The 25,834-nt window shown below is 39.8% G+C and overlaps 1 protein-coding gene across 3 annotated transcripts in view; it reads right to left on the minus strand.

Annotated features, from left to right (window-relative positions):
• The window catches only part of LOC126183902 (uncharacterized), a 463,083-nt gene that overhangs the window by 71,641 nt on the left and 365,608 nt on the right, over nt 1-25,834 (minus strand). For all 3 annotated transcript variants that reach the window (XM_049926242.1, XM_049926240.1, XM_049926241.1), the window contains 2 exons: nt 14,956-15,157; nt 2,121-2,282 (listed from right to left, as the gene is read on the minus strand). In XM_049926242.1, coding sequence (XP_049782199.1) covers nt 2,121-2,282; nt 14,956-15,157 — 364 coding nt within the window. The remainder of the gene's footprint in view (nt 1-2,120; nt 2,283-14,955; nt 15,158-25,834) is intronic.

The following is a 25,834-nucleotide window of genomic DNA, read 5'->3' on the forward strand; positions in this document are numbered from 1 at the left end:
AATGAATGTGGTAAATATTTGAATGGTGAAGAAAATGTCAGCTGACTATTCAATAACTTGCAGCAGCTTCAATGAACCTTTTAATGTAATGGTTGGAAGTAGGGAGCATCAGAGGGATGAACCATGATACCATTTAGGAGACATGATACTTTGGTTTACTGATGGGTCAAAAACAGATGAAGGTTCTGGGGCCTGGATACAGACTAGACAGGGGAGTGGATTCGCTCTAGGGAAGCTGCCTATGGTATTCCTGGCACAGATATTTGTTATCAGTGTGGGCATGGAGGAGAATCTACAAAGGAGCTACAAGTGTCATGGCATCTACATTCATTGTCAGGCAATTCTGAAATCACAATCATCCCAAGCAATGACATCAAAGATCATTGCAGAATGCCATAAATCCTTTACGAGGCTAAGGCAAAGCAACAGGGTAAATCTGCTATGGGTCCACGGTTACTCAGCGATTAGCAGTAATGAACAAGCTGATAGGCAGGCCAGGACAGGAGAAACTGTCTTACCCATCACTAGGGCAATGGTAAAACCAAAACTATGTAGCTAGATCAGGAGTCAGAAAATGACTGGCTATGGGAACTTCAGGAAGCACCTGCACCTGATGGGTATAGGGAAAGAAGCTCGTAAGTATAGACTATGTGGTGAGGGGGACAAAACTGCACCAGATGTAGTCTTCCAATAAAAAGCACTGGAGACTAATGGACACAGAATATTTGGGTCATTAATTGCTGAAGAAACCTTATATAATACAGACCCTGTGGAGAGTCTTCTTTAAGAGTACTGGCTGGCTTTTCTAGAATGACACAGAGAGAAACTGCACAATAAACTAAGTTTCAGTACTGGCAACAGAGGGCTAAGACTACTAATTTTTTGTCTTCCTATGTAAATCAAATCAATACCAAGACACGTTTGTTTCATACAGCATGTGGCATAGTCTAGCCATCTCTATACCAAATGTATCACCATATTACTTTGTGGCAGAAATTCATCTTGCATGACATCTACACTACACTAAGATCTGAATGTGGTGGCATAAGTTGTCGCCAGCACTCCGAGTGGCAAAGAAGTTGCTAGAAGATCGATAGTAGGCACTGCACTGGAGCAAGCAAGACTATCAGCAGAGAGGCCAAAGACAGACATGCATGAAACATACCACCAATGCCCTCTCAGCCACCAGTATTTAGATCCCCACTATGGACTGGGGGGCCCAGTCAGTCATCCAGTGAATCACTGAGTCGAGTCATCAATTGAAGCCCAGACTTGCAGTTGCAGACAGTCACAGTTGCAATCAGAGTTTCAGTCTCAGACAGCAATAATAGCAACCAGAGTAGTGTACATAGTGGACTTGTACTTCACCAGCAGTGGGGCTGATGTGGACTATTTCATATGTTTCCTAAGTTACATATGTTAAAAGGTAATGAGGGGGTATCACACATTTTTCTGGATGTAGCTGCTACTTATAACACTTGGTATGTAAAATAACACAGATTGCCAATGTTTGTTACTTCAGAACTTCATCCCTGGTGCAACTCTCCTTTCACACATTAACAACAAAACTGTATGTGTGAACATACAACATATAAATTTGTAAGTAGAGAATAAATTGCTCTTCCTATTGGCATGAACTGGTGCTCAAAGTGTAAGAGAAATGAAATAAATTGACACTTAGTGTGCAAGAGAACAGATAAGGAATATTATCATTTTACTAGAAGGTAAGCTTTTATCTCATGACAGTGCTTGTGATAGTACTGAGAGTAATACAAACATCTTCAGCTAGATGTAGACATGGTCTGCAATGACGTAATCAGTCAGTGTACTTACAGTAGTGCAACAAATTTATGGTAATAGCTTGGTGAAAACGTTGCAAATACATGTAAGGATTGGAATTTAAAATGACTAACAATTTCAGTCACCTTCATGTAATGAACATCATGGTTTTTGTCTTATGTAATTCAAAACAGGAATGTATTTTTTTACTTTCTCAGTACTTGTCGATGCCATTCTTGACAACTTACAATTCCCTACCACTTTTGTAGATGCTGCCATTTTTACCTAAGTGGTTCAGTCAAAAATACTCTAAATCTGTCATATTTGAAGACATATCTCACCTGTAAATTGACACTGGATGACCTCTTGTTCTAAGTTTAAGAACAAGCTGTTCTGCAACCCACTTTGACTGCGCGTATCCACATTTAAGGTGTTGTGCATATTGTGACATGTCATCGTCTTCTCCACAGTCAACCATTCCTTCTGGATACACTGCATTAGTACTGTGAAATGATACAAAATATTGATATTTATTCAGAAAATTGTGTAAAGCCATATTACAGATTAATGGGGAGATATGAAGAATTTGGTAATGAACAACAATGGTCCTTTATTAATGGGAATGTATGCAAGAGAACAAGTGTAAATTCTCAATTTCCACAATGAAAAAATTAATTTGTTTTTTACTTCCTTGTGTTATTCTATTTTCAGTACAAGGTTAGTGCCTAATGAATATTTGGTTAGTGGGCATCTGATACCTGTTTCAGTGTATGGACAACCTTCCCAAAGCCATAACACAACCCTAAGCTAATTGGAGGATTACTTGTACACCATTTGTTCATGCTCATTTAGGTTTTACATTTTATCTTTTTGTGTCATATTTCTCAGGTTGTGTAAAGAGAAATATATTAGTAAAAGAAGTATTGGCAGACTGAAGATCTAGATCAGTCATTAGGTGTGTCTGGATGGCTCAGATGTTTGAGAATTGTATGCAGAAGGAAAAGCAATAGAAGTTTATATACAGTGATTACTTCTTAGAATTGATTTTTTCCAACGTTTTATGCTCTACAAGGAAAATTTTATTCTGGCAAGAGACTTCTGAAAAAATAGAATTAGAATTGAATAGTAATGACTATACAATGACCAATGTGAGAAATGTTTGACTAAGTTAATAGCAAAATTATTTTTACGGCACTATATAAGAACTCCAAAAGTTTTGTTCATGTATGAAATTAGATCTCAGATAATAACTGTCCATTCAGTTTCTTGTTGAACAAAGTGATACAAAAATGAGAGAAAACAAAGTGAAGGCTTAAATTATGAATTCCACTTTTCAAAACTTACTGAACAAAGAAGATAGTGATACAGCTATTTTGCTCAACCATCACAGGGATGAGAAGATGTGGTACAGAGAGATAAACAACTGTGAACTCAAAGAACAGGTAAAATCTTTGCATGAAAGTAGAGACCAGGATTCAGTTTCTGTTGAATTATTCTGAAGTAACTACATAGTGGATGCACCTTGAGTTTGTTATTATATACACTCCTGGAAATTGAAATAAGAACACCATGAATTCATTGTCCCAGGAAGGGGAAACTTTATTGACACATTCCTGGGGTCAGATACATCACATGATCACACTGACAGAACCACAGGCACATAGACACAGGCAACAGAGCATGCACAATGTCGGCACTAGTACAGTGTATATCCACCTTTCGCAGCAATGCAGGCTGCTATTCTCCCATGGAGACGATCGTAGAGATGCTGGATGTAGTCCTGTGGAACGGCTTGCCATGCTATTTCCACCTGGCGCCTCAGTTGGACCAGCGTTTGTGCTGGACATGCAGACCGCATGAGACGACGCTTCATCCAGTCCCAAACATGCTCAATGGGGGACAGATCCGGAGATCTTGCTGGCCAGGGTAGTTGACTTACACCTTCTAGAGCACGTTGGGTGGCACGGGATACATGCGGACATGCATTGTCCTGTTGGAACAGCAAGTTCCCTTGCCGGTCTAGGAATGGTAGAATGATGGGTTCGATGACGGTTTGGATGTACCATGCACTATTCAGTGTCCCCTCGACGATCACCAGTGGTGTACGGCCAGTGTAGGAGATCACTCCCCACACCATGATGCCAGGTGTTGGCCCTGTGTGCCTCAGTCGTATGCAGTCCTGATTGTGGCGCTCACCTGCACGGCGCCAAACACGCATACGACCATCATTGGCACCAAGGCAGAAGCGACTCTCATCGCTGAAGACGACACGTCTCCATTCGTCCCTCCATTCACGCCTGTCGCGACACCACTGGAGGTGGGCTGCACGATGTTGGGGCGTAAGCGGAAGACGGCCTAACGGTGTGCAGGACCGTAGCCCAGCTTCATGGAGACGGTTGCGAATGGTCCTCGCCGATACCCCAGGAGCAACAGTGTCCCTAATTTGGTGGGAAGTGGCGGTGCGGTCCCCTACGGCACTGCGTAGGATCCTACAGTCTTGGCGTGCATCTGTGCGTCGCTGCGGTCCGGTCCCAGGTCGACGGGCACGTGCACCTTCCGCCGACCACTGGCGACAACATCGATGTACTGTGGAGACCTCACGCCCCACGTGTTGAGCAATTTGGCGGTACGTCCACCCGGCCTCCCGCATGCCCACTATATGCCCTCGCTCAAAGTCCGTCAACTGCACATACGGTTCACGTCCACGCTGTCGCGGCATGCTACCAGTGTTAAAGACTGCGATGGAGCTCCATATGCCACGGCAAACTGGCTGACACTGACGGCGGCGGTACACAAATGCTGCGTAGCTAGCGCCATTCGACGGCCAACACCGCGGTTCCTGGTGTGTCCGCTGTGCCGTGCGTGTGATCATTGCTTGTACAGCCCTCTCGCAGCGTCCGGAGCAAGTATGGTGAGTCTGACACACCGGTGTCAATGTGTTCTTTTTTCCATTTCCAGGAGTGTATAATGTTGACATCAGTGAGGTATTTATAGTCATTGTTTTTAGTTGGTGTATCTTTGTTTTGTCTTAGATGTTTCACTGGATAATCTTTGACCTACTCTGCACAGTCCACATTAATGGCTATGAGGGCATGTGGACACAATGTTATACATATACAGCTGGTAGTAATGATGGAACATTGTACATCCAATACCTCATACTGTAATTACAAAGATGAATAGCTGAGGTGGTTTTATAAGTATTTTGTTACAGAGATATAAGTTGTGATGTATTTATTGTTGCTTCACTAAACAGCTGTATACTTTTATGTTACACGCTTTGTTACATGTATTTGTATTCTTCTTTGGTTCTGTGAACCTGATAATGGTCTGAGCCTAGAGTGAAATTGATTGTCTGTGATAAAATGTACCATTATAGCTGTGTATTGCATAATGCAGTTCTTAACATTCATTAAAGCTTTACACCACCCCCATAAAATATTTCTAGCTAAACTCTGTCCAGAGAGGCTCAGGCTTCAGAATGCCCAACACTACTGACTGATCACTGTGTCATCCTCAGATGACTGGCATCATTGAATGCAGAAATGTATGAACATGGGATAAGCACACCACTCTCCAGGACATTGTCAGTTTTTGCGACTTGGAGCCACTGCTACATGGTTGAGCAACTCCTCAATTGGCATCTTGAGGGTGAGTGCACTCTGGTAGGTCAACAGTGCATGGCAGCCTAGATGGTCACCCATTCAAGTGCTACCACAGCCAACATTGCTTAACTTTAGTGACCTATGGGAACCAGTGTATCCACCACAACACAGCCATTGACTATTGAATTCTTCACTGTGAGTAATAAAATTAAAGATAGTCACCATACTGGAGAGAGATCATTTCTCTTGCTACAATGAATGGAGTAGCTTGATGTGCCACAGGACAGGTGTAAATAGACTTCATACTGACCTACAGATTGGCAGTTGAATGTATGATGGACAAGATGTGCGGTATCAGCCAGGTTGTTGGCTAGGAAAAATCCTCTGTCACCTGAGTTAACTATCACAGTCATTAATCTGTTGATTAAAGGGGCTTTCATCAATTATTGCAGATAGTAAAAGTGGATAGACAGACCACACAACAGGAAAGCATTCACTAATTCAATGCTGGTCCTGTCTCTAAGGACTGTCATTAACAGGTAATTAAACCCTAATGTTCCTTCCTTCCTTCTTCCAATGTAATATAATAATAAGAAGTGAAACTCTTACATCTCAAACTGCCTCCTTGATATGGGGTACAGAAGCCACCTCTGATCTTTGAATACACAAGGGCACAGAGATTGAGAGGGACATAAGATTACCACCATTAGACGCTTGAGCCATGATACAATGTTACCTGGACTGGTGAGTCACTGTACATTGCAACATAGCAGACCAAGAAACATATATTGGAGTTTAAAAGTTGTGCCACTGTCACAAAAAAGTTTTCAGTGATCCAGGAAAATCTCTTTTTGCACCTCATAATGTATGCCACAGGGCATCCTATTTTATTTGTAATTAATTTAAGTAACTGTAAGTCAATCTAAATTGTATTACTAATGATATTAAGACCACCTTTAATTGCTAGATATACGATATTGACTGGAGGCTGTGAATGCCAAGAGACTGTGTTCAAGACAGAATTTTTTAGTGCTGAATGAGTGTTTGAGTCCAATCCAGCTCACATATCAGTGATGAAGGTCTGTGTAAATTCAGTTCAAGATAGTTTCACTGAATTTCAATCAAAATTAAAAGGCATGTGTTTGTCAGTTATTTAGAATTTCATCTTTTGATCTTTGGAATGGCTGTATAGTGTGTGCTGATAAATGTGTGAACAAAATAAGTTACTTTGATCGTTTAACGAGCTTAAGTTAAACATATTATGGTGTTTATATGTGGATTAGTAATTGTTCTCAGTGAGTAACTGAAAATATGGCGATCTGTTGAAAGAACAGGGACATATTGTGCTTTGAAACTAACTAGTGCACAATGGCCACAACCAGTTCGGAAAATTTGAATACTATTTACGAAATAAGTGAGGAAGTGTGGAATAAACCATGTTCCTGTAACAAAACAGCAAGAAAAGGCATGTGTTGTGTAAAGTGTAACAGGAAATTCCATTACTCATGTGTAAATTCAACTAATAGAGTGAAAAGCTGGAAATGCAGTGATTGTTTTCGTATTGACAGTGATGATATGGACGAAATCAAAACAGACTCGTTAAAAACGTGTGTGTGTGAAAAGTTACAGAATGAACTCAGAATAGTAAGAAAGGAACTTAAGTATTCGAAAACAAATTAAATGTTTGCTAACAAACGAACTACAGAAGCGAGAATCAGGCAAGATAGAAATGTGCAAAAACTACAGATTTGATGCACCCAACATAAATCACGATTCACAACACAGTGTGCATACCACAACACAGAATGCAGTTCAAAAAGGAAATCAATCTATGGGTGCAGCAATGAAAATGCAAACCTTTGCTCCTGAGAGTCAGTCAGTGAATAGGAGACCCAAAATATTCGTTGCCTCAGATAGCCATGGCAGAGACTGTGCAAGAAACATTTTAAACTTAGCTTCAAATAAATATGATGTTGAAGGGAAGGTGATACCAGGTGCCCCCACTAGTGTAGTACTAAACAAATGCAATGACCTCCATAAGTTGACAAGTGAAGATTTTGCAGTTATCTGGGCAGGGGTTACTGATGTAGCAAAGAATGAAACCAAGTTGGCAATTCGTTCACTACATAAAGACTTGTCAGCATCACAAAATACAAATACAAAGGTGATTGTAGTTGGTGTACCACATAGACATGACCTGCCTGAATGGTATTGTGTAAACCAAGAAATTCTATTTGCAAACAGAAAACTAAAAGAAATAGTGAAAGGCTTCCATAACACTTGTTTTATTGATACTCCTAGTAACAAGGAGCTTTTTACAGCACATGGACAACACCTTAATGCAACTGGTAAAGAACTAATTGCCACAAGGATTTATGAATCAGTGGAAACAAACAGGAAAGTGTACAAAACAGCAATAGAACTTAATGGAAGGATAGTGAAGTCTCAGATAAAGAATCAGTGAGAATTGTTACTGACACAACTCCAGCACAAATAACAGCAGAATCCTTAAAAGTGAACTCTGTTTGTGTGGAGAGGACAATTACTCAAGCAATAAACTTACCCAAGAGGACAGTGCAAAAGTTTGAAGCAGCAAATGAGGTGGCAGGAAAGAAGGCACCATATAAGAAGAGAGACCTACTTGCAAAAAGAAGAACAGCAAATCAAGCTCAAGGGATGAGAATACCAACACATGGAGTATGGCAGTCAACCCGAAAAAAGAAACCACAACCGAGGGACCAGGATTTTTGGTGGGATCAGCAGTGGTCTCACAGACCAAAGCAGTTAACAAAGTGAGTCATCAAGTGGATGAACAGGTATGTGACTATCATAACACGTATGATCACAGTGCATCAAGATTAAAGACATTAATGGAACCTACAACTTCAAATATAAAGTCAAATAAAGTCAAATAATAAAACAAGAGACTACACTGAAACGCACAGAAACAGCCCTGCTTGATGCTGAAGAATTAAATGAGTACTTTTTAAACTCAGTTAAAGAAATAAATAACAGTATCAAAGCAACATATTCATCTGCAATGAACCTTGTTGGAACACCACTGCCTGTTAACCTTCCATTTCAATGGAGGGCTGTCACACCTGCTGATGTTATAAAAGCTGTATCCAAATTTTCAGGTTCTACAAGTATGGACTGTTATTGGTTATCAAATAACATAATTAAAAAGACAATACACTCAATTGCCAAACCATTAGCTTATATTTTTAATAAATGTGTAGAATTTGGAGTTTTTCTGGATGCACTCAAGGTATCAAAAGTTGTCCCAGTTTTTAAAAAAGGAGACAAACATCTCCCCCAAAGCTACAGACCAGTCTCCATTGTTCCAATATTCTCAAAGGTATTTGAGTAGCTGATACACACACAAATAAGCAACTTCTTTGAAAAACACAATATCCTATGTAACAATCAGTTTGGCTTTCAAAAGGGGAAGAACACAACAGGGGCCATCTTGGAAATCATTGAGCAAACCTTAACAGCTTTTGAAAATAATAACATGGTCTCACTGGTATTATGTGACCCAAGCAAAGCTTTTGATTGCATTCCTGTTGACATACTACTGGGGAAAGTAGAGTTTTATGGGGTGAGAGGGAGCACTTTATCTGTGATAAATTCTTATTTAAATAACCGAAAACAATTCGTTTCAGTCAGAAATTTAAATTCTTCCATCATGGAAATCAGCACAGGTGTACCACAAGGGTCTATCCTTGGACCCTTCTTCTTCACTGTCGCTATTAATGATTTACCTAAAAATATAGCTCACCCTGTTGTGTGTTATGCTGACGATACAACACTACTTGCCACACATCAGAACATTTCAGATCTGAATAACCTAACAAAAGAAACACTAGATAAGGCCCTGGACTGGTTTGCAGCCAATAAGCTCCTATACAACCCTGACAAAACACAACAACTTCTAATGGGAACATCAAATGAAGTAGGCAATAAGTTGGTAAAACTCTTAGGTATTCACATTGACTCAAAACTATATTGGGAGGAACATGTCAATCATGTATGCGAAAAAATATCTCGGGTGGCATACCTTCTCTTGAAACTAAGGGAGGTAGTGAGCTTGGAGTACCTCAGGGTGACATACTTTGGGCTATTCCAGTCACATATTTCATATGGTCTGATTATATGGGGGCACTCCCATCACATCAAAAACGTATTGAAATTACAAAAAAAAGTCATATGTATAATACGTAAAAGAGGTCATAGGGAGCACTGTCGTCCTCTTTTTTCCAGACTCAGAATACTTACAATTATAAATCTATACATCTATGTGTCTGTACTCTATATTAAAAATAATATTTCAGAATTTATTGCCAGAAGGGAAATACACGAACAAGATGAGGGTTAACGGTAATTTAGATATACCACGCCACAGATTAGCGAGAACAGGAAATTCCCACAAAGTTAAACCACTCAAAATGTTCAATAAACTGCCAGATCATGTTCAGTCTATGGATACAAATTCTTTTAAAATTAAGTGGTACAGCTGGCTGTCAGATCATCCATTCTATGACAGTAAAGAATTCTTTGAGATGCCTGAGGAGAATATAAGCATTTAAAAGTTTTCTGTAGTTAAACATATTATTTTGTACTGTGGTCAATCGTGTGTAATTACAAAGTTTATACTATAAACAATAAAATACCATATTATATTAAATTATAAGATAGCTTGTTGCGTTAACTTTTAAAAGCTATCCTTTGTAATTTGGTACACTGCCATGCTTCAAATGTATTCTATAATGTACTGACAGAAGTTTATTTTATTATTCTGTATGTACTAGTACATATTGTATGACGAAGCCAATATCATTGTAAAATGATCTACGGTGAATAAAATTCTTGATTCTTGATACACTTATATTCCATAAAATTAAAACCCAGAAAGGTGGAGACTGCAGCAAAGAGATGGTAACCCCCATTGTCAATTTAGTAATGAACGTTCAAGCTGATAATTATCCTTTATTTTAGTGACATACGACTACTGTATTTAGTAGATTTGTGATATCCTTTGTTCTCATGAATTTAAAGAAGCAAAACACAAAATAATAAACTTTGATTTTTATTGTCACACTGGTAGTTGCTTATGTTACAACATCTATGTACACATTGAGAGCAATGTATGAATATGCCAAAGAACACGTAAGACAATGCAGCATACTTGCCAAAAAAACACCATTCAGACAGATTGCAGAGGTATTCTCATGTGGGGAGTGCTTTCACAGGATGAAATAGGGCGAGTGATACATTTGTCATCATCACTTAAGTGTTGGGGACAAACTGATATTGATGGGATGAGTATATTCACAATTTTGTTTTAAATAATGTCATTAGAAACTGAATCTTTCACTCTGCACTGAAGAGTATTAGTCTCTCCCTTCCATGTTCCTGTAAAACTCCCTGATAAATTAAAACTCTGTGCCAGATTGGGACTTGAATGTGGATCAAGGCCATTTTACTACTTGCTGAGCTATGAAGGCATTATTTGTTAGTAAAATATTCATTCCAAAACTAATCCATAGGCTGTGAGTAAGCCCTATTCCAATATCTTCTTTATACTAGGAATGTTGGTTCATCATCAGTACATGCAATAGAACTACTGTGGGATTTGGTAACTAGGAGGGTGATGTTGGTGGAACTGAAGAAGTAGAGATGGGCAATCAATAATATCTGCATAGATCAACAGGCAACAGTACCATGTGCAAAAGCCAATGGTCTATGTGTGATTACTGGTGTAACACACAGTTTTAAACTGTCAGAAAGTTCCACGAAGTCATCAGAGTTATCAGATACTTCACAGGCAGTATTGTCATTTATGGTGCAGCCTGTCATGAGGATTGTTACCAAATCACGTGCGTGTTCATATAATTTCGTCCATGCCCCACAAATATCAGATCTTTGAACTTTGATTTCACCTCAATTTACAACTGCAGTAGCATTTACAAACAGAAAAGAAGAAAGGGAAAATCTAAAGCAAGGATTTGATATCTTCACTAATCTTCTTCCAATCATCATTTCATGAAATCATCAACAGCTTCTACTCTTTAAGAGAAATGTGAGCCTATATGTATATTTTTAATATCAATATTGCACAAGTTTCTAAAAATCTTATCCCTTGTCCATAAGTATTCAATTGATAGCATTTTGGGTAATCTTGGTGAGTGTAATATAGTTTGCAACATTTTCAAGGGTGGTTGTGAAAACACTACAAGTCATACTTCAATTAAACAGCACATTAGTACTGAGTTCTGACTTTGTCATAACTACACTCCTGGTTCAAATGGTTCAAATGGCTCTGAGCACTATGGGACTCAACTGCTGAGGTCATTAGTCCCCTAGAACTTAGACCTAGTTAAACCTAACTAACCTAAGGACATCACACATCCATGCCCGAGGCAGGATTCGAACCTGCGACGGTAGCGGTCTTGCGGTTCCAGACTGCAGCGCCTTTAACCGCACGGCCACTTCGGCCGGCAACTACACTCCTGGAAATGGAAAAAAGAACACATTGACACCGGTGTGTCAGACCCACCATACTTGCTCCGGACACTGTGAGAGGGCTGTACAAGCAATGATCACACGCACGGCACAGCGGACACACCAGGAACCGCGGTGTTGGCCGTCGAATGGCGCTAGCTGCGCAGCATTTGTGCACCGCCGCCGTCAGTGTCAGCCAGTTTGCCGTGGCATACGGAGCTCCATCGCAGTCTTTAACACTGGTAGCATGCCGCGACAGCGTGGACGTGAACCGTATGTGCAGTTGACGGAATTTGAGCAAGGGCGTATAGTGGGCATGCAGGAGGCCGGGTGGACGTACCGCCGAATTGCTCAACACGTGGGACGTGAGGCCTCCACAGTACATCGATGTTGTCGCCAGTGGTCGGCGGAAGGTGCACGTGCCCGTCGACCTGGGACCGGACCGCAGCGACGCACGGATGCACGCCAAGACCGTAGGATCCTACGCAGTGCCGTAGGGGACCGCACCGCCACTTCCCACCAAATTAGGGACACTGTTGCTCCTGGGGTATCGGCGAGGACCATTCGCAACCGTCTCCATGAAGCTGGGCTACGGTCCCGCACACCGTTAGGCCATCTTCCGCTCACACCCCAACATCGTGCAGCCCGCCTCCAGTGGTGCCACGACAGACGTGAATGGAGGGACGAATGGAGACATGTCGTCTTCAGCGATGAGAGTCGCTTCTGCCTTGGTGCCAATGATGGTCGTATGCGTGTTTGGCGCCGTGCAGGTGAGCGCCACAATCAGGACTGCATACGACCGAGGCACACAGGGCCAACACCCGGCATCATGGTGTGGGGAGCGATCTCCTACACTAGCCGTACACCACTGGTGATCGTCGAGGGGACACTGAATAGTGCACGGTACATCCAAACCATCATCGAACCCATCGTTCTACCATTCCTAGACCGGCAAGGGAACTTGCTGTTCCAACAGGACAATGCACGTCCGCATGTATCCCGTGCCACCCAACGTGCTCTAGAAGGTGTAAGTCAACTACCCTGGCCAGCAAGATCTCCGGATCTGTCCCCCATTGAGCATGTTTGGGACTGGATGAAGCGTCATCTCACGCAGTCTGCACGTCCAGTACGAACGCTGGTCCAACTGAGGCGCTAGGTGGAAATGGCATGGCAAGCCGTTCCACAGGACTACATCCAGCATCTCTACGATCGTCTCCATGGGAGAATAGCAGCCTGCATTGCTGCGAAAGGTGGATATACACTGTACTAGTGCCGACATTGTGCATGCTCTGTTGCCTGTGTCTATGTGCCTGTGGTTCTGTCAGTGTGATCATGTGATGTATCTGACCCCAGGAATGTGTCAATAAAGTTTCCCCTTCCTGGGACAATGAATTCACGTTGTTCTTATTTCAATTTCCAGGAGTGTATATTGACACTTATTCCGTTACTTACTGTTTTTGATAAAAAGTCTTATTCCTAAAGCAAAACATTACAACCTGCCATCCATTTCCATTTCCATTTCCTTGGTTTACGACGGTGGTTTGAAAAGTTCTCGGAATCACCACAAGAGGTCAGCACTAGCACAACAAGTTGTTCACGTGATATTCATTGGACTGTTGCCTGTAAACATGCGCCATGTCAGTGCTCTTGGAAAAGAGTTGTGGTGGTGATGTGGTTCTGTTATTGTCCCATGTAGAGATTTGTGAAGATGGAAAAAAAAAAAAAAAATATCGAGATTTGAGCAGTGACTAAGTACTTTGTAAAGAAAGGTATGAAAGCAAAGGACATTCATGCCAATTTCCAGAATACACTGGGGGACTCTACTCCTTCATATTCAACTGTTGCCAAGTGGACAAATGAATTTAAATTTGGTCAAGAGAGCTTAGATGATGATCCGCTCAGTGGGTGGCCATGATGTGTCATTAGAAATCATTGCAAAAGTGCACAAAATGGGCATGGAGGATCGCCAATTGAAAGTGCATGAAATTTCTCACGCTTCCCAGATGTCATCCAAAAGGGTATATCACATTTTAACTGAAGAATTAGAAATGAAAAAAATTATCTGCAAGATGGGTACTGTGACTCTTGATGCTGGACCAAAAATGCATGAGAATGGACATATCGGAACGATGTTTGGCCCATTTTAGGAGAAACAAACAAGATTTTTTGCATTGGTTTGTGACCACAGATGAAACTTTGGTGCACTACTATACCCCAGAACAAAACGACAGCCAAAGGAGTGGAAATTTACTGATTCTCTGCCACCAAAGAAAGCAAAGACAATTCCTTTGGTGGGAAAGGTCATGGCATCAGTGTTCTGGGATGCGAAGGGGATTCTGTTTGTAGATTATCTCCCCACTGGGCAAACAATTACTGGAGAAAGCTATGCTAGCCTCCTGGACAAACTGCAACAAAAAATATGCAAAAAAAGGTCAGGTTTATCAAGGAAGAAAGTCATCTTCCATCAAGACAATGCATGCCCGCACACCTGTGCTGCCACCATGTCAAAATTACACAAACTAAGGTATGAAGTGTTGCCACACCAGCCTTATTCACCTGATATGGCTCCATCAGACTTCCATCTCTTCCAAAAACTGAAAATTTTTCTTGGTGGATGAAGATTCACTTCAAACGAAGAATTGATACTTGGAGTTGACAAATATTTTGCAGGACTGGTGGAAACTCATTTTCGAGATGGGCTCAAGGTGCTGGACCAAGTGCATTAATCTATAAGGAGACTACATTGAAAAATAAAAAATTTTTCAATGATGTAAGTACTTTTTTTCTATTCCTTTCCGAGGACTTTTCAAACCACCCTCATACTTACTACATACATTGTCTGCCTCTTTTTGTATGAAGAACTTATCCTCTTTTCAATTTGCATTAAGCATCACTTTTATACTTGCTTAAATCTTTTATTCTACTTAAATTAATTTAACATTTTCATACAGCCAACATTCACCCTCTTGCATATGAGTTGGATCACAGAAAAAATGTACAGGAAAAAAAATTTTGTAATTAACTCATTTATGAATGTACTATTTTGTTATGTATTACAACCACTAACCTGATATAATGTATTGGTTTTATCTTGTTATCTAGAGCAAATCTCAATATATTGTCTGTCCCAAGAACATTAGGACCATGAAGAGCTCTGTATGGGTAAATTAAATTTACTGTTGCTGCAGCATGTATTATCACATCAATTTCATAAGACAGACACATATACTCATCATCACTCAGTCCCATGTTCAGTAGAGTGAGATCACCTGGAAGAAATCCTGTATTAATGTTCTCTGTAATGGAAGTAAGTAAAAGTGAAAGTCATCTTTCTTCATGATCTAATCCTACCACACCACATACCAACATGTCACAGAACTGACTAAACATTTGCCTGCCACCTTAAATTATGACATAAACAGGTTATGATTAATGTGATCACATTGTAATTCTCTGCAGTAATATTAAACTACACTGACAAATCAAATAAAATTGTCTTTACAAGAGCCCTGATAAAAATGCAGCAATCAAGTGTAATAAGTACACCTCAAAGTTCAATGTAAGTTTAATAGCCCATGCTGCAGAAACCACTGACAACTACTTGTCACATGTCTGTTATTTGTATTTAGCATTCTTCAATCCACTTCTTTTACACAAAAAATCCAGGAAGTCATTGTGCTGGTAATCAAATTAAAGCAATTAAAACTAGGATACACTGTACGCTTATGAATGTCCTTCAGTCTTCAGTTGAGTTAACTGATTAATATGTTGCAATACTTCTTCTGCCAGCTGAAATGTAACAGACCACTTTGGAAAGCATAGATCAAACTTAAGGACTTTATGGAGATATGCATCCATAATCACAATCAATATAAATATGACTAAAAATGCTGATGGGCTGCTGAAATGAAGGAGATCCAGTTGGAAGTAAATCCTATATTGTGCTGGCGCATCCCAGGCAAAGCCCATCAACCAACACTCTGATACACTTTGCCTGTAACATGTCAGCACAATATAGGATTTACTACCATCTGGATCTCCTTCATTTCAGCAGCTTATTAGCATTTTTAGAGTCATATTTCAGGGCAAGTCAGCACCTGGATTCAAATTAAAATGATAATTTTGACCTGGCATAGCAAAAAAATTAGTCATATTTTGTGTGTACCGCTCTCCCAGTGGAGACATTGATATATTATTCTCAAAACTGAATCAAAGTTTAGACAAGGTTTCTGGACCAAAAGCAAATGTAATTATCTGTGGTGACTTAAACATTAATATGATGAAGCCTGATAAGGCTAGCAACATGTATGTGAATATTCTAAGCTGTTATGGAATATCCTCCCTTGTTAATTGTCCAACTAGAATAACGAAAGAATCTTCCTCATCTATTGATCATGTAGCTACAGATATTAATAGTAAAAAATGTCATATTGCTGTCCAAAACCTGGGCCTATCAGACCACCTCTGCCAGATCTTAAAAACTAACATTAATGTAGAAACTCCTCCTAAACTGTGTACATACAAAAGAATGTTTTCCAAATCAGCCCTGTATCAGTTTAAATCCCAGCTAGAATATGAAGATTGGAGGGAAGTCTATGGAGAAACCAATGCAAATCAGAAATTTATCAAGTTCATGTCAATTTTTAAACTCAGATTTGAAGAGATGTTTCCCAAAACTCTTTATCAAATTAAAACTACAAAGAGAAATCAATGGGTGACTACAGGTATCAAAAAATCCTCAGAAACTCTTAAGATATGTCAACTCCATAAAAAATAATCAATCTAACCCAGAAGTTCTGCAATTCTACAAAAAGTACAGTAAAATATACAGAAAGGTGTTGCTAGCCGCAAGAAAACTTTCAAACAACAAAATATTACTTGAAGCTGAAAACAAGAGCAAAGCAGCCTGGAACATCGTCAAACAGGAAACATCTAACTCTGCTAAAAAGGACATCAATTCACATATTAAAAACAAAGATGTACCATAGGTAACCCTAAAAAATTAGCTGATTTTGTAAACTCATATTTCAGTAGTATTGCAAAAAAATTACAGCAGAAATTTCCAGATACGTATGGTTTACCTACTCAGAACCAGCCAACAAACTCAATGGTGCTCTTTCCAACTACAGAAAGGGAAGTGGCACTAGTAGTACACCAACTCAAAAATAAAACTTCAGTAGGACTTGATGAAATCCCAGTCTGCATAATTAAAGAATATATAGACTCCATAAAGGGCCCATTAACAGACATAATTAATGAATCTTTCGACTCTGCATACTTTCCGGAGTACCCAAAACAAGCAAAAGTTATACCTATCCTTAAAAACGGAGATGCGGAAAATGTAGAGAACTACAGGCCGATTTCTATACTGTCTATCATTTCTAAAATAATAGAAATACTAGTCAAAAAGAGACTGCTAAACTACCTTAATAAATATAACCTTCTTTCCGATGACCAATTTGGTTTTAGGCCCAGAAAAGGCCCACAATCTGCTATAGCACAGTTCACTAAAGTAGTTTTAGAAGCACTGGACAAAGGTGAAAATGTAAGTGGTATCTTTTTAGACTTGTCCAAGGCCTTTGATACAGTTGACCACAAAATCTTACTTCATAAATTATGGCAAATAGGAATAAGAGGTGTGACAAAGAAGTGGTTCAAATCGTACTTGGAAAACAGAGTTCAATGAGTTGAGATATCACAAGTTTCAAACAATTCCCTTATAAAACACCTGTCTGACCCAGAAAATGTGAATATAGGCGTCCCACAGGGAAGTGTATTAGGCTCAATATTGTTTCTTATATACATTAACGACTTCCCACAAAGTATCGGACATGGAGAAAAAATACTTTTTGCTGATGACAGCAACATAGTAATAACAGGTGAAAATCCAACACAATTGTCAGAAAGATCAAACGAGGCTCTCAATGATGTCCACAACTGGTCATTAAAAAATAAAGTAACCCTAAATGTAAAGAAAACTAACTATATTAACTTCCAATTGAACAAAAAGCACAATGCCACTAGAATAAAAGTTAATAATAATGAATTAGAATGTGTAACAAGTACCAAATTCTTAGGGATGAATGTAGACAGCCAATTGAAATGGACAAACCATGTCAACATTTTGGCAAAGAAATTATCCACAGCATGCTATGCTCTTAGAATTCTTGCACCAGTATGCAATAATACCTGTCTTAAAATAACATATTACGGATATCTACACTCAGTCCTCAGCTATGGGATCATGTGTGTTCAAAGTACAAAAAAGAGCCATAAGGATAACAACAAACAGCAACAACAGGGCCCACTGTCTAGAATTATTTAGAAAGCTAGGCATTCTAACTGTTTCTTGTGAGTATATCTTTCAGAACATAATGTTCATTAAGAAAAATCTCAACATGTACAACACAAACAGCCTAATACATGACCATGAAGCAAGAGCTTGTCACCACCTCCATCTAGATAGAAAGAACAAGGCAAAGATGCAAAAATTATATTTTATAGTGGGATAAAACTGTATAACAAATTACCACAAGAAATTAAAGAAATAAATGAGCCCCTCACTTTCAGACAAAATCTTAAAACCTTTTTAGTAAGTAAAAGTTGTTATACTGTAAAAGAATATTTAACATAGATGTAAATTATTAGCAACATATGACATTATCACCACAATATTATGTAATTATAAATGTGTGTATGACTAGTTATAAAAATTACACAAAATATGATAAACCTGTTTCATTGTAAATGTAAATGTGTGCTCATGTGTTGTAAACTGACGACATCCATACAATATTTATTGTTCCACGGATGAAGAAATAAATAAATAAATAAATAAATTTAAATGTCACAACCAGTGATCTCTACCTTGTTAATGATGTAATAAGTAGATGGTTATCAAATGCCAACACATCAAACCAACAAAACTTGGTCAATTGGTAGGAACATCTTAAATTGCCATATTCTGTTTTGATTAACATATAATGAAACTGTGTTATACCACATCACTCATTTTCATTTTGTTGGCCAAAATACTTAAAGAAATGTTTGGAATAACATGAGAACTGCTTTTATCCAAATTTGTACAAATGTATGTAATAAAATTTACTAGTTTTCAGAATAATTATAAAATTTTGCAAAATAATGAAACCGACACATATAAAAACAAATCACAAGAGGTACTTTCTGAGCAAAAGACAGAATTACAGTTAATACTGGCCAAAAACTCTAATCAAAGATCTGTTGAAAACATGGCAGGAACACTGTACTTAGATTTGTTATTTTGTAATTAATGAAACTGATCATTGTTTGGTCTGCATATCTGATGTAAATTCAAATGATAACATTGTGTTCTGGCTGATCTGTATGTATGAAATGAATATTAGCCATTGTAACATTTCTGTACATATGTCAAATTAACGTGATGAGATATTTCTTAATTGTAATATCTTAAAACTGTAAAGTCAACAATGAAGTAATTGTTTGAAAGTGTATATAAGGGTATGACTCAGAGGGTTCAGGGTTTGCTGTTGATCTGGTATTCATGACAGACCATCTGTGTCACTCTGAGTAATAAAATGTCGTAACTTGTATGAAAGTGTATCTTTTAATTAATTTACCTAGCACACTGAATGGATATACAACCAGATCTTTTTCTTGTGAAGAATTCCAGGACACTAAATATGAGGAAGTTAACTAACTTAGTTAAACCACCCATCTTAACTATTTATATTTCATCGAGTTTAAATTGCAGTAAGTTTATGACATTTTAACTCTGAAGAAATAAAACACATTTAATTGGAAAAGAAGTTATGTTTACACATGGTGAAGGAGCTGGGTTCCAAACTAATTGAGGATAAAGTGCTAATGCTCTTTTGAGTTTCAGTTATGCCGACTGTAGAGAAAATAGAATTAACATGATAATCTACAAATATGAACCAGGACTGTGGAGCAATATGTTTGAGCCAAACTTAGAGGAGAGAGATTGAATTTTGAAACCAAAATCAGACATGTTACAATCAACATCATGGACTTCAACAACTGAGAAAGTATTTAAAACATTAATATCATCTACTTTGTTCATCTTAATGTTTCACTTGTGCGAAGAACTTTATGTTTATATTTAAAAAGAAAGATGATGAGACTTACCAAAAAAAAGCACTGGCAGGTCGATAGACACACAAACAAACACAAACATACACACAAAATTCTAGCTTTCGCAACCAACGGTTGCCTCGTCAGGAAAGAGGTCTCCTTCCCTCTTTCCTGACGAGGCAACCGTTGGTTGCGAAAGCTAGAATTTTGTGTGTATGTTTGTGTTTGTTTGTGTGTCTATCGACCTGCCAGCGCTTTTTTTTGGTAAGTCTCATCATCTTTCTTTTTAAATATATTTGTCCCACGTGGAATGTTTCCCTCTATTATATTCATATCATTAATTTGAACTTTATGTTTAGATTCATTCATTAGTAACTTATTTTTAATAAGTGATCTAGATGAAGCTGTTGGTCAGGAACAGAAGGTAGATGAGAATGCAGGCTTAGAACAAGACAGTGGTGATGTGCAGTCTTTAGTGAACAATGGCAATATACATGACAAAAGTCATGGAGAGGGAGCTGTAGACGGAGACTTAAGTAGTTTATGCTCCCCTTTCCATGGATTTGATCACTGGAGAATGTTAGGCAGCAACAGCAACTTATTTAAACAGCTCACAAAAATCTTAGGGGATAAAATAGACAGTGTAAACAAAGAAGTAAAAGGAGTCAAAGGCCATTTAACCAATAGAATCATGCCGGTTGACAACTTGAAGGAGGGTCTAAGCAGTTTCAAATTTTCTGTCAGTGCAAGAATTAATTAGTAATAAAGAGTCTGTTGATATGATGTCAGAAGATATATTCAGTAAGAAAGGAGAGGGAAGTTACCAAAATTTACAACAAAGTCACAGATGTAAGCAGTATTGTTGACGCTTGTCACTGTAGCATATCAGATGTTAGTAATATAGTAGGCATATTGCTCAGTGCCACTCTTTAGGTCAATGTGGTTAATCGCTAATCATAGCTGGAGGGAGAAGGAGGAGGAGGAGGAGGAGGAGGAGGAGATGGACAGAGAGAGGATAGAGGAGGAGATGGAAAGAGAGAGGAAGGAGGAGATTAACAGTGAGTGGGGGAGGAGAAGATGGACAGGGAGAGGAGGAGGAGGAGGAGGAGGAGGACAGAGAGTGCAGATGGAGGAGATGAATTAATAGTAGATTGGAATAAATACATATCTGGGCAATGCCGGGTACTCAGCAAGTATTCGACAAAGTGAACCTAGCATCAAAATACATTCCATTTAATGATTTAGATAAGCTGTGTAAGGGATAACATGAATTAATTGGACCAACATGGGAGTGAAAATAACTTTGAGACTCATGCATCTCTTTAGTTGGAAATACAGCCTCCATTATTTTGTGCACGACAAGTCTTATTTGCAGAACAGAACATATTTAGAAAGAACTAGACAGTCTGAAAGACCAGAGGTGATCTCTCCTATTTCATCTAGCAGTTGGGAAATCCCAAAGGTCAAACAGTTTGATATGCTTTTTGATGTATTTGAGTCCACAAAAAATATTCAATGAAATATAGACATATACCCCAATATACATCCAAAATAAATGGTAGCAAATTTACCCAGGAACTAATTCTTTTCAAAAGCAGATCTAGGCAAAGTATAGTTACAGTTAGTATGAAGGTGGGAATATAGCAAGTCTTAGACCCCATTTGACAAGTATATATATGAAAGGCTTCCATATGGGATTGTGGTCTGTCTTTCATTTTTCAACATTATCTGATACACGCCATCCAAAGCATACTACAGTGTGTTAATTACATTGATGACCTAATTGCAGCAGTACACTGTCAAAGTCCTTGTAACAAAGTTCCTGAATTTCCTTCCCTCCAGGAAAGCTGTCACACTCAAGTTACTCTTGGTACTGAGAGCTAGCTGAAATCCAAAATCGAAACCTCCAAAATATTTAGTGAGGCCTGGAACTTAAATCAAACAGACAGATTAGATACCATAATATGAGGGTGTGTGTTCATTACAGCTGAAAAGAATGTAGTGTTTATTAAGGCCAAAATTGAGTCTAATTGTAAAGTCAACTGGACATGGTTAACTGGTTTAGGTGAACTCACATTAATTATTGGATGTTTTTACCAGCCACCCAATCATGCCGTGATAGTTTTAGAATCATTCAAAGAAATCCTATGCTCAGTAACATGGAAATGTCCAGATCATGCAATACCAGTTGGAGGTGACTATAACCTACTGAGTATACCCTGAGATGTCTATGAATTCATTGCAGGTGGTAGGGACAGACAGTCTTGGGAAGCAGTTTTGAACAGAATTCATGGGAACTGTCTTGAGCAGTTATTTTAACAGTCCACATGCAAAGGAAATATTTTAGGCCTTGTAGCAACAAACAGACCTCACCTTATGAACTGTGTCTGAGTAGAGACAAGGATTAGTGATTGTGATGTCATCATAACAATGGTGATTACTAAAGTTAGCAAACCCATCAAGAAGGCTACAGGAGTATTCTTCCTAGAAAGAGCAATTAAGCAGTTGTTAGCATCCTGCTTAGACAATGAATGACCATCATTTAGTTCCAATATGATGAATGTAGAGTTTAAACTTATTGCCAATAAGATTTTGGAGAAGTATGTATGAAGTAAGTGGATTAATGATGGAAAAGATTCAAAGCAGTTTAATAACAAACTTCAGAAAATGTTGAGGAAGCAAAGATTAATATAATTTTTGTTGGATGTGTTCCACAGCTTTGATAAATCACAGAAGTGATGTATTGCAACACATGAAGCTGCTGTATATTTTTAATTGTTCTTGCAGCAGCTTCACATTTTACAATATGCCATTTCTACAAAAGCAGAGGCTGTTGCACTCTCAGTTCGAAAAAGAACACACAAATGATGACATGCAAAAGTTAGTGGAAATTTGTGTGTCTGTAAAAACATTGGTGCATGAGGCATACAAAGCTTTCACAATCATACCATAGCAAATGATCTTGCCGAGAACCCGACCAAACTGCTAGGTCATCGGTCCCTTGTTCAGAATAAAACAATGTCACAAGGGTGAGAATAAAACAAGCGAGACTGACAACACAAAACGGAGAGAAAGGAAAAAACCACAAGAATGATGGAAGGGCAACAAACACTTAAATGGACAAGAGGGGAGAAGAAAACCACAGAAACGCAAAACACAGATAGAGGAGATTAAAAGGACAAATCAGATTACCATGGCTGGCTGACCATGACAATAAAAAGGCAAAGCCAGCCAATCTGCAATACATTAAAACCTCCACCCTAAAAGCACTAGGGTGGAGGACATAGAGGGACAAAGGACATGTGCTAAAACTTAGATCATATGATAAAACCCACCCTCACAAATAAAACATAAAACTAAATCAGCCGATGAGGCATTGTCAGATAAAATTAACGGCAACGAATCTGGTAACTGAAGATTTCGTCACAGGGCAGTCAAAGTGGGACAGTGCACCAGAATGTGAGCCACTGTCAACCAGGCACTGCATCGACACTGAGGCGGGTCTTCAAGTTACAGGAGACAGCCATGGGTCACACAAGTGTGGCCAATGAGGAGCCACCAGAGAACCACAGAGTCCCTGTGAGAGGCCCGCATGGAGGACTGCCACACATTTGTAGTCTCCTTAATGGCACACAGTTTGTTGTGTGTACTGAGACTATGCCATTCCGTCTCCCAAAGCGAAAAAACCTGGTGCCATAATAACGATTGCAGGTCAGTTACAGGGATGTCGATCACCATAAGCAGTTTCCGTGAAGCCTGTTTGGCTAGCCTGTTGGCAAGTTTGTTGCCTGGGATTCTGATGTAATGTGGGGTCCACACAAACACCACTGAATGACTGGACCATTCCAGGGCATTGACAGACTCCTGGATGGTCGCTACCAAAGGATGATGAGGGTAGCACTGGTCAATAGCTTGTAGGCTGCTCAAGGAGAAATGACTCGCCTGGGCATGAGTGGATGTGCTCGAGAGCACGAGATATGGCAGCCAGCTCTGCAGTGAAAATACTGCAGCCATCTGGTAAAGAGTGTTGTTCTATACATTCTACATGAACACAGGCAAAGCCAACATGACCATCAGCCATCAAGCCGTTGGTGTAAACCATTTCACGGTTCCGGTACATGTCGAGAATCAAGAGGAAGTGACAGGGGAGAGTCGCAGGGTTAACTGAGTCCTTAGGGCCATGTGAAAGGTCCAGGCAAAGCCGCAGCTTAGGTGTACACCATGGAGGTGTTCGTGAATGAACCTCAAGTATATGTGGTAAAAGCAAGGACTCCAGTTCAGAGAGAAGGGATCGCACACGAACTGCAATTGTAAGCCCTGACCTGGGCCGCTGGTGAGGGAGATGAACTGCCGTGGGTGGGAAAAGGAGATGGTAATTCTGATGCGCAGGAGAAATGCAAATGTGTGCAACATAACTGGAGAGCAATTGCACATGCCTAACCAGCAATGGAGGGACTCTGGCCTCCACCAGGATGCTGATCAATGGACTCATTCTAAAAGCTCCTGTCAGTAGGCGAACGCCACAGTGATGCACTGGGTCATGTAAATGCAATGCTGAGGGTGCTGCTGAACCATAAACCACACTCCCATAGTCAAGGAGGGATTGAACAAGGGATCTGTAGAGCTGCAGCAGCGTAGAGTGATCTGCACCCCAGTTGGTGTTGCTCAGGCAGCAGAGGGCATTGATGTGCTGCCAGCACTTCTGCTTAAGCTGATGGAGGTGAGGAAGCCAAGTCAAACAGGCATTGAAAACCAGTCCTAAGAATTGACGTGTCTCCACTACGGTGAGTGGATCATCATTAAGGTAAAGTTCTGGTTCCGGATGAACGGTACAAAGCCAAAAGAAATGTATAACACACGACTTTGCACCAGAAAACTGGAAACCATGGTCTAGAGCCCATGACTGCACCTTGTGGATGGCTTCCTGTAGGCACCGTTCAGCAACACCAGTACTGGTGGAGCAGTAAAAAATGCGTAAGTCGTCTGCATACAGAGAACGTGAGACAGATGGCCCTACAGCTGCTGCTAGACCATTAATGGCCACTAAAAATAGAGATACACTCAATACTGAGCCCTGCAGGACCCCATTCTCCTGGATATGGGCGGAGTTATGAGAGGAACCAACTTGGGCATGGAAAGTATGAAGTAACAGGAAATTGTGAATAAAAATCTTGAGCGGGCCTCGGAGACTCCACTTGTATAATGTGGCAAGGATATGTTGTCACTAGGTGGTGTCATACTCTTTGCGTAAATCAAAAAAGACGGCAACCAGCTGCTGGCATCTGATAAAGGCTGTTTGGATGGCAGACTCAAGGGACACAAGATTGTCAGTGGTACAGCAGCCCAGGCGGAAGCCGCCCTGGCATGGAGCCAGTAGGCCACGTGACTCCAGAACCCAACCCAACCACCGACACACAATATGTTCCAACAGCTTACAAAGAACGTTGGTGAGGCTGATGGGCTGATAGCTATCCACATGAAATGGGTTTTTAATGGGTTTAAGCACTGGAATGATGGTGCTCTCCCGCCATTGCGATGGAAAGACGCCATTGCACCAGACCCATTTGAAGATGATAAGGAGATGTCGCTTGTGGTCAGATGGGAGGTGTTTAATCATCTGACCATGGATCCAATCTGGCCCAGGTGCTGTGTCGGGACAATGTGCAAGGGCAATGAGGAGTTCCCACTCTTGTAAATGGGGCATTGCAGAGTTCACTGTGGCATGTAGCGAACAAGAGGACTTTCCTTTCCATCCACTGTTTGAGGGTGTGAAACGCTGGGGGAGTAGTTCTCCGACGCGGAGGCTCAAGCATAGTGCTCAGCAAAGTGCTCAGCAATCACATTTGTGTCAG

The sequence above is a fragment of the Schistocerca cancellata genome, chromosome 4 (assembly GCF_023864275.1).
Source record: "Schistocerca cancellata isolate TAMUIC-IGC-003103 chromosome 4, iqSchCanc2.1, whole genome shotgun sequence".
NCBI lineage: Eukaryota > Metazoa > Arthropoda > Insecta > Orthoptera > Acrididae > Schistocerca > Schistocerca cancellata.